Raw genomic sequence first — 9,900 nt, 5'->3', positions numbered from 1 at the left:
TTCCCTCTCTCAATGGTGTGTCCAGAAAAGGAAGTCGAGCTCCAGTGTGCATTTGATGGTGAGCACCTCCCGTAAGCTGCCTGCGATTCGTGCGTCCGCCATTCTCATGCCATGCACGCTCGGCTTGTGCTCATCACCCTACATAGCATGTCTGTGCAGGGGGGCGGTGGCGGGGGGGTCATTGTGCACTGAAAGGTCCATGTCCTCACTAAAAGGGCCCTGTGATCATCTGGCCCCCGGCCAGTCATACAGTTCCCATTTTGTGCAGAAAATCAACCGCTGGCAATGCAGTTTGACCTTGCCGGCTCTGAGCGTGAAACAAAAAAAGGCAGTGGTTCCCCTGGGCTCAGCAGAGCAGCTGCGTGCCTTGCCTGGACATGGGGCTTTATCATTCTGTTGCAGAGGTGCCAAAAAGAGGAGCAGGTGCTTTGCCTGGTGTTGGTGCCGTCACCCTTGGTGGGAGCCCTGCAGTGTAGAGCAAACTGGGAGTCGCTCCAAAGGAGGCAGAGACTGATGGGGCTCCACTGTTCAGATGAAACGTGTGGGCATAGCACCACCGGGCAGCTCAGAGCTTGCCGGTCACTTCTTTTTTTAGCATACTTACTGGAAAGGTTTGTCAGAGCCTTTATAATCTAAAACTTCCTTTTGTTCTGATCTCGTTTATGTATCCCAGCATGACCAAATACCCAGTAACTGCCTTCCCTGTCCTGTTCATTTCCTTTTTTCATCCATCCAGATGTTTGACATCAGTAGAATTTGTCAAAAAAGTAGTCAAATCCACTCTCAAGGGAGCAAAGAGAAAATTGGCCAGTGCCATATTGTAAGGAGTCATACACAGCCCGTTAGATGATGCCTTTGTTTCCGACACTGAGAGACGAGCAGTAACTAAATTACCAAAATTAGTTATTGCATTAGCTCCTTTACACAGAAAAAGAACAGAAAATATTTCTCCCCTACTGCAGGTAGAAACAGGAATGTTATAGTACTGAGAAAACAGAATAATTTGTTTCTACATTGCTGTCTGGAAGATATTTCTCCTCGTCCTCCTTCAATGACAGTTTAAAACTATCTAAACACAAGAAAGTAATCCCAAAGTACTGCTTGGAAAATCTGATGCAAGGGACTGACTCTTCACCAGCCCTGCTTTTATGAAACTCAGGGCAGGAGTTCCTTTTGCCTTTCTTGCCCTTCTTTTCTGCCCACTGCCAGCAATACTTAATTTCCCTCTGCATGTTTTAAAGCGGCTGGGATATGTAAACTGTGTCAGTGTCAGCCTCAGAGAACATGGAAGCAGTGAAGGTGGCTAAACAACCAGAGACAGCCCATGTGTTGGTACTTACTTTCTTGGAGCTGGCTAGAAATGCCTGTCCCTAGCGATATGATCACTGGTCTGTTTTCTTTCTCTTGCACCCTCTGTGTTGTTTGTGCCTGTCTGTCTGTCTCTTGTCTAGCTCAGGAAGCGCTGCCAACTGCTGTGCCAAAACTAATCGTGTTACACAGATTTTAAGAAGGGCCTGGCACCTTTTTAGATGAATTGGCCTCTTTTAACTTGGACTGTACCACTGTGAATTACCAAGGGTCGTAGCCTGCCTGGTGACTGATGTGGGCTGGCGGCAGGAGGGGCAGGAGCTGGCTGTGCCACCCGGGGCTCTGGGAAGGGCAGGCCAGTCTTTTCCAAGGAAGGGCAGTTGGTCAGGTGGCCCCAAGACACGAGGGTGTGCGGGAAGCTCAGTATGTCAGATACCTCCATCTGAGAAAGAGCTGTGAAAAATGCTTAGGCTAAGTCTTCTGCCTCCTTGGGACGCTGTCCTGGAGTAAAATGCTATGTGATTCTGGACTAGCAAACATGATGCTTGGTCTTCAGCCCGCTGGCTGGGGAAGAGTGTGACGGATGAACTGGGTGTTCAGTGCAGCCTGGAGGGTAGGCTGTGGGCTATGGGTGTGCGTGGGTTTGCACTTTGTAAGGTGCCGTCCCACACCTAACAAGCTCCTGTCAACTCTTTTTCAGAACAGTGGCTTCCTGGATGTTGGTGGGTTTCTTCCCATTTAGCCTCAGTTGTAAAACCTTCCAAAAAATCAGAAGTATTTTTTTTTTATAGCTTCTTTCATGCTACCTTTATCTTCCTAGTGGACTAAAAAAAAATGGCCTGTGCTGTTCTCACTGGAAGAGTTTTGGAAGATAGACTCTGCATTAGGGTCACTGTTTCTAAAGAAGTATGGGAACCTCAGTGCTGCGTGGAGGGGTGAACCCAGGCCTTGCCAGAAGTTTGGTTGTGTTTATGCCACAAAAGAGCTTGGGATTTGCTTTTTCAGGTTGATCTGCTCCTCTCTTAAATCCATGGCAGCCTGTCCTCTCCTCTGCCATCAGGCTGGAAATACATGCAGGAAGTGAAGCTCTTGGAAGGCCACAGTCTTAGGACTATGTGGGGATGTATAGGAAGAGGCAGTAAACAGTAATTCATGAATTGTTTATCCTTTCTTAGCTTTGGGGATGAGTATGTCATATGCTTTTGTTTCCCCATGGACTTTTAAAGAATTCATTCTTTCCTCTCTCTTCTACTTCCTCCCCTCTCTACCTGTCCCATCTTCCTCTTCTGTTTCTCCTCTCTCCCTCTCCAAAAGGGATAGCTAAGCCAAGGCATTCTGCTTGTGAAGAAAAACTGAGGCATTAGTAGCTGTGTGTGAAGTCTCAACCTCAGAGGATCTGCCTTTGGTTGATATAATTAAACCTTTGGCAGATGTTTTCCAGCTCAGTATGACTTCTGCATTCTCAGTGGTGGTTACTGGGTGATGAGGGCCTGATGTTTTGCAGTGAGGAGTGGGATGGAGAGCAGCTGCAATGAAGTCACACTGCTGTGAGCTCCCATCTGGTACCCCGAGCTGTAAACCAAGGAGTTTGAGGCTCCTGCAGTGCTGATTTTGACATTGCTGCTGGTGTCTGGCAGCAAGAGGGCTATATACCTCATGTGGGGGTTACACGGCAGTGTAACTGTGAGCCTAATTCTCCAACAACTGACTGGATTTATGGACTGGGAACTATATACTAGTGGACACAGGCTTGTCTTCCTACAAACATAGACTTCGCTCGTGACTGACGTAACTGACGTATATGACTCAATGGGACATTTCTTAGCAGCAAGCTGGTGACTGCCTCTCTGTTGTGCTGTGTGAATGCAGGAAATGGAGATTTTATTCTTCTGCCACAGCTACAAGAGAGACTGAAGAAGGGACAGGTGAAAAACTACTGGGCACCATCCAGAAGACTTGCTACTTGGGGAACTACATGGCCTCTTCCTTGCGTCCCACCCCCATCCCTTTCCACATTCTGATCCTGAAGTCTCTTTGTTCAGGTTGTAGCAGGGACACAACACACCATACCTCACCTTTTCTCCGCCTTTTCTAGGGCTACTTTTTACTGATGCTGCTTTTTCTTGCATCAGGGGATTCCCTGGGACCCTCAGCATCATCACATATCTAGAACTGTTCCTGCACACTTTGAGACTCCTCAGACACAACTCCCATTTGTCCCCTGGTTGAGACTACACCATGACTATTGTGTGTGTCTCACTTCTGTAGTCTCTTTCTCTCAGGAATGATGCCATTCTTCTTCACCAAATACTTTTGTTGATGCTCATTGCAGGATTCTCACAATCCCTTTGGGCTGCTGCCTTTTTCCCTTCTGTTTTCCTTCCTTATAGCTCTAGCAGTCCAGGCACAGTTGGGTTTTGGTACATCCCTTACAACATCTGTTGCCTCTTGAGGGAAGGATGATGTCCAGGGACCTGGGCAGCACTCCTCCTTCCTCCCTCTTCTTGGTGATCGAGCCTGTGGGGAGGGGAGGGTCTGAGGAGATGGTTGGGGTTGAAGCAATACTGTCATTTTCTTGCTGCCTCTGCTGCCCAGTAGAGGAACTAAAACCATGTTTTTCTGTCTCAGCCACAGAGCAACAACAAAACCAGTATAGTAAGCACTGCAAAAGAAACACCCCCAGTGCAGACGTCCATGGTATCTTCCCCAACTGCTATTTTTTTTCCTGTTTGGTTTAATTTTGATTTTGTTCTTTCCCCTTCTCTCCTCCCCCCCCCGATCCTGAGTGCTGCTTGTGCTGCTCTGTTCCAGCTTGTGTTTTGGCTTCGTTCTGTCTGTGTCCCTGTGCTGCTGTGGTGCCTGATCACAGCCTCACAGGCTTTGGGGTGGGGGTGCTGAGCAGAGCTCTGGTTGGATGTGGGGTTCGCAGCTTGCCTGGACTTCCCCTTGTGCCATCCCTGTATAGTTCTGTGTGTCCCGTTCGACTGTTCCTGCTGGCTTTGGGGAGGCTGGTTTGGAAGAAGAGAGTGACCAGCTCCATCCACTCTCCAACATCCAGGAAATGGAGGATGGACTTCAGGACACCACAGAAGAAAGGGCAGGCAAAGGGTTTTTTAGAGGAACCCGTTGATGGCCCATTTGGCCTGCTCATTTGTGTGGTTGATCCTCTGCAGCTCACTGGCTCGCTGGGCTAGCATTTTCTGTCTAGGCTGTGTGTAGTGGGCTTCATAGGGTGCCCTGTGCCTACTACGCTTAACGGCACAGCTCGGTGTGGTCTGCCTCAGTATGCTTGGAAGATCAGGCAGCAGTGCAGTGGCTGACAAGAGGCGGATGGATGAGTGTACGTCACTGCACCGTCACAGTTCCTGGTGCCCTCGCTGAGCCACCCTGCGAGAGTGACAGCAGTGGGAGGAGATGGTGCGGGATCCTGAAGTCTTGTCCCGGTAGCGAAGGGATGAGTGCAGGAGCTGTTTAGCACCCATAGGCCTGGTAGCTGCTCTTCGTTGTGTGTCTCTGGAGAGTTGGATTTGGCATTTTTTGGGGGATGGGAGGGTGGCATTTGATGTTTTTGTTGTTTGTTGTAGGGCAAAGGGTTCTTGGGACAATTCATAATTTTCTGTTCTCCTTGTCCTGACTTTGTTCATTATGGTTTTGATACTGAGGAAGCCTTTCTAAATTATTAATTATTATTGTTGTATTGAAATTGGATCACATTTTAGAGACTTTCAGAAAAAAGAGCCTTTTTTCACAGCCCAGTTCCCTTAGCAACTCCTCTCTGAGAGGCACTAAGGTGGTCTGGCTTATCGCCTTTTTATTATGGAAATTATGAATGTCCCTTTTTTACGGTAAAATACCTGGCAAATTTTCAAAAAAACTGGGAGACAAAGGCCCCAGGCCAGTACTATTCTTTCCTTCCCCTCTCCCTCTTCTGAAGCATTTTCCAGGGAGAACGCCGCTGAGGGGTCATTACTTCATGAATGGCTGCAGAGGGTGCGGACTGGCTGCTCGGTTGCCATCTGGCGTTTGTGCCAGCCTGGCTCACTGGAGGCAAATTGGAAATTAGGGGCAATTGCAGGGAAGCTGGGGGCTTTGTCTCCTTGCGCCTGTAGCTTTTAGTGCAGCCTCTCTCTTCAGGAAACCTTCTGTGCAAGAGGTGTGTGCGTGCGCACGCAAGCACACGTGTGCTGTTTGGAGTTTGTGGTTTTTTTTTTTTATGTCAGTCACCTTTTCTCCACTTGCTGGGGAGTGAAAAAAAATGAGAGAATGCTTTGGAACTGGAGTTTAATGATTCTTCCATCCTTTCCTAGGAGCCTCAAACAACTGTTGTCCATAATGCTACAGATGGCATAAAGGTAAGGGATGGGAGTGTTTCCAGAGAAACCTCTGCTTCTCTCTTGTTGTTCTCATCTTCGTGGATCTTACTTCTGGCATCTGGTTTGTGAGCATGCTCCTGAATACTGCTGGCGATAGACTGGGAGGGTTGTGTTGTATGGCTGTGGATGTCTGAAAGAGGTTGAATAGGGACTACTGTTCAAATATTATCATCTCTTCCCTACTACTGTGTGTAATCACCACTTTCTTTCGTATGTGGGGTGGAAGAGAAGATACAGGCGCTTAGGCCCTATTTATTTTCTTCTGGAAATGGAGACCTGTTCCTCTGAGAAAACCTAGGAGCCCTTCTTTAGCTTCTTGTGGCTATTCTTCTTACAAACAGAAGCAACTCCCATTTGATCGCATTTGACAGAGTTTGGTAACTTCTGTACTTGTAAAAGCTTTGGGTTGACGGCTTGAACAGTTTAAAGAACGCAAAAGCTGAGCAGAGATGCTGTTAAGTTTTGCTTAATATTTGGCCTGCTTCCATCCGGATCTTCCTTATATCATCCTCTCCCTGCCATCCCTGCCAATGTTTTTGTGCTTTTCCCCATCTTCCTTCACAAACAAATCAAGCTATTTACTCAGCTGCCGATGCCTGGTAATGCTCTGTTCTGCCCGTGCAGGGTTCCACAGAGAGCTGTAACACAACGACCGAAGACGAGGATCTGAAAGGTAGGTGGTTTTGCCTGGAATTTCTAATACAGTTAAGTGCAGGCAGGGGATCCTGGAGATTCGATCATTGCCTTGAACTAGCTTCCCACATTTCTGCGTCTGAGTTAGTTCATAAAGTTGCCATGATGCTGTCATTCCTGCCACAGTGGGACCATGCGTTGGGGAACCAGCTGGCTTGGCTTCTGTGGTATATAAACAGTTTGACCTGAGCTAATTTGTTTTTGTCTCTGAGTTGGAATTTCATGCAAATATCATAATCTGTTCATCTCCAGTCCATTTCTAGGCTCGGAAAATCCCTACCAGTCCCTTGAGGTTTGGAGTCTGGTTGTGTTTTTGCGCTTCCCTGTAGGTTACAGGGAGTTGAAACCTCTCTGTTACTGCTCAGTGTCCCTTCTCACCCCTTTCTGGGAATCTCTTTAGTGACATGCACACACTTCCCTCTATTTTTTTCTTTTTGGGTCTATTTTTGTTTCTAAGATGAATATCATTCTCAGCCTGTCATCTCTGAATGGAAATTATTTTTCATGTCCTTGACTGAGATACCAGTAGAGGGAGAGACTGAGAAGAGATTTCACACCTTTCAGTGACCATGTCATAAATATTAGGTGCTTGTAAAACTCTTTAGATGAAGGAGCTCTGAGTCCATATCTGCTCCTATTGTTTGAGCAGCTGTCCTTTTCCTGACCTCCTTAAAGAAGGGCGAGCACACATTTTCCTGAATGAGCAGGTTTGGGATGGGTGAATGCAATTTGCGTTCTGAGGCAGGCGTGTTAATAGCTTGCGTTTTGAGGCAGAGGTATTCTCATTCTCGCTGTAGTCAATCTGAGTTACGTATCCGGGGAAAAAAATCAATGCTGACCCTGTGGTGTAGCAGCAATGTCACCTCTGTCAGCTGGGCTAGTTCCTGATGCTTTTCCTGTGGCTTATCACAAGCTGCTGGCTTCTCTTCTGAGGAGTCACAGGGAGCAGAAACGCATGCCAGTGAGTGAACGAGCTCTGTAGTACAGATTGTTTTCCGATAAGACCTGACCTCATTACACGACAGTATTCTAGCTCCCACCTTTTTACCAAAGACTAATCCATGGTTTAAGAACCTAGCTCTGAAGGAAGGGAACTGGATGGTTTTGGTAGTGTGGTAATGCAATTGGTGTATCTAATCTCCATTGGATATACATCCAGAACCTTGTCTCCTTTGGCGGCTTCTGTTCAGGAGAGGTCCCCACCATGAGCCAGTTGAGCCAACAGGTCCTGAAGTCAGGAATACGAATGCTGTGAGGAGAGGAGGGCTAGGATGGGAACAGAAGGCGGGGGGGAAGGAGGGCAGCTGACCAGGGCTAAATCTAGGAAGAATTATGTAGGGCAACATTGCTGCAGATCAAAACAGAGTGGTGTTTTTTTTTTTTTTTTTGCAGAGGTTAGAGAATTGTTATGATTTTTTAATAGAAGGGAGCATTTGAATGGTGATTGGGAAGGAAGGTGCTTGCACAGTAATGGTTTGTGCTATGACCAGCTGTGGTAATATTAGTGCATCAGTTTTAAGTGTAGCAGTGTTCACCAGTGTTTCTTTTCAACTGCACCTTCATGTTTTAAGCTAAGCAAGCTGTCAAGCAAAACTAAATACAGAAAAAGGTTTGGGGGTGTTGGGAGTTCTCAGTGTTCTGCATAGCCATGACTGTGGGAAAAGGGAAGTGCTTGTGAAATTCCTCTGCCAACTTCTTACTTTCAATAGACAACAAGTTAGGCAGATCTGCTCTGCTGTGGTGTAGGAGACGTCATCTTGATCCATCAGTGACGGTTGCCTCAGGGATATGTTGTTTCCACTGTGGTGGGGCTAAAGGCAGTGCCCCCCCCGCCCCTATGTCATTCCAAATTGCACAGCAGGTCCGTGTTGTAGGGCTGTTTACATGGCTTTGCCCTGGAGGATACTCCTGCATGTTTTGTGCCCAGCATTGTGGTTTCTTTAATGTTCTCCTATTTCCTTTCTCTTTTTTTATTTACTGAACTTGCGTGTTTTGTTTGTGTTTGTGTTTTAATTCCCTGCCATGCTAGCTCCCCCTCTCTCCACCGGGGACGGCAGCTCAGTGCTTGAAGGACGGAGGCACAGTGAGAGCAAAACACAGACTGAGTCCATGCAGTCCCAGCTTTCTCTCTGTTTCTCAGCCAGTAAGTCCAGGGGTGCAGTGCTTCACGGCATCTTTTTCCCACTCCTCCCTTCACCTTCCCCATTTCTCCTTCCCCAAGATATTTCCTTTCCTCAATTCCCTTCCAGAACCTTGATTTTTCATTTCCAGTACTCCAGAATAAAAAGAAATCATCTCCCTTCCTGCAAAATACCCTCCTTTGCACACTGAAAATTTCCAAACCTTTCCTTCCCTTTTTGAAAACAAAACAGAACAGAACCTCATCCTAGATAATTTCATTCCTTTGCTTTCATCTGGGTGAGACGTGGAGTTTTCTGCAGAGACACTGCCTTTTGGGTTTCCTTGGGCAAGTCACTGCATCTTAGTTTTCCTTGTGGTAAATGGGGTCAGTGGTGCAGGCCTGCTATGGAGGGGATGCACGAGGCTGAGTTCAGTCTCGCTTTTCAAGAACTTCCCAGACATGAATGGTGCTTGGGAAGTACAAAAGGAACAAAACCCAGTTTTTACAAACTGCTTCAAGGATGCTTTGGAAGGGAGACTGTGGCTGCTGGAAGACCCCATAGCATTTCTGAATCCATTGTCAGGTGCTCTGAGTGAAAATCCTTGGATGATGTTGTCTCTGAGGGGCATTTCTCTGTTGTGAGCTTTACCTTGCCTAGCTGGTAGTGTGGTTAGTCTGCCAGTTACGGTACCGTCTGCCTGATCCCTCCTGAACTGACTGCCTCCATAGAGGAGCCTCTGGCTGAAAAACTCTGAAAATGGTTATGAAAAAAGTTAGTAGGTTGGAGAAAACCTGGGTGGGATTTGCAGCCTTTCCCGTACGCAGACATAGCGTACTAGCTGCCTGCCTATTTAAAGTTCTAATGGAAGGATCCTTAACATGAATTCAGAATATCTGGAGTATTTGATTCTGTTCAGGTCAGTCTGGGAAGGGAGGAACAGGCATGCCCTCTTCTGTCTCTTCCTGTGTGCCTTCCCTGGTTTCCTGCACACAGCACCAGTATCTCATTCGATGCAGCAGTTGGAGCCTCTCTGTAACTTATTTTTGAAGTAGCTTTAAGGGTGTCAACCTGCTCGTTCGTGAGGTGCAATGGGGAGGGTGTTTTGCCTGGCCAGAATGGAAGGGAAATGATGTCTTCTGAAGTCCTTTTTGCTGTGAACTGTCCGTCGCTGCTTTCTTATTAACTCCTTCCTCTTGCTCATAAGCAAGATCCTGCTTGGTACACTGAGGAGTGCCAAATCACTCCTCTGCCAAGTGGCGCAGCGTTCTCCCCCCACCGCTTCCCTCCAAGTTGAGATTTGCAGTGATTTGGGTGCCCTACTTTCTTCCTCTTTCACTCACATCTCGCACTTGCCCTCGTGCTGCTCTGTCACTACTCCGACCGGTGTTTTAGGTCACCCTCAA

General features: G+C 47.3%; 1 protein-coding gene across 1 annotated transcript in view; it reads left to right on the top strand.

Annotated features, from left to right (window-relative positions):
- Positions 1-25: 25 nt before the first annotated feature.
- The window catches only part of LOC104617995 (calcium/calmodulin-dependent protein kinase type II subunit gamma-like), a gene marked incomplete at both ends in the record, with an annotated part of 10,278 nt that continues 403 nt past the window's right edge, over positions 26-9,900 (top strand). The window contains 4 exons of the mRNA XM_010283467.1: positions 26-58; positions 3,937-4,005; positions 5,616-5,660; positions 6,306-6,354. Of these exons, the coding sequence (XP_010281769.1) occupies positions 26-58; positions 3,937-4,005; positions 5,616-5,660; positions 6,306-6,354 (196 nt within the window). The remainder of the gene's footprint in view (positions 59-3,936; positions 4,006-5,615; positions 5,661-6,305; positions 6,355-9,900) is intronic.

Source organism: Phaethon lepturus, unplaced genomic scaffold (genome assembly GCF_000687285.1).
Source record: "Phaethon lepturus isolate BGI_N335 unplaced genomic scaffold, ASM68728v1 scaffold40833, whole genome shotgun sequence".
Classification (NCBI taxonomy): domain Eukaryota; kingdom Metazoa; phylum Chordata; class Aves; order Phaethontiformes; family Phaethontidae; genus Phaethon; species Phaethon lepturus.
The sequence above is the reverse complement of the archived record's forward strand: the minus strand, read 5'-3'. Positions and strand labels throughout refer to the sequence as shown.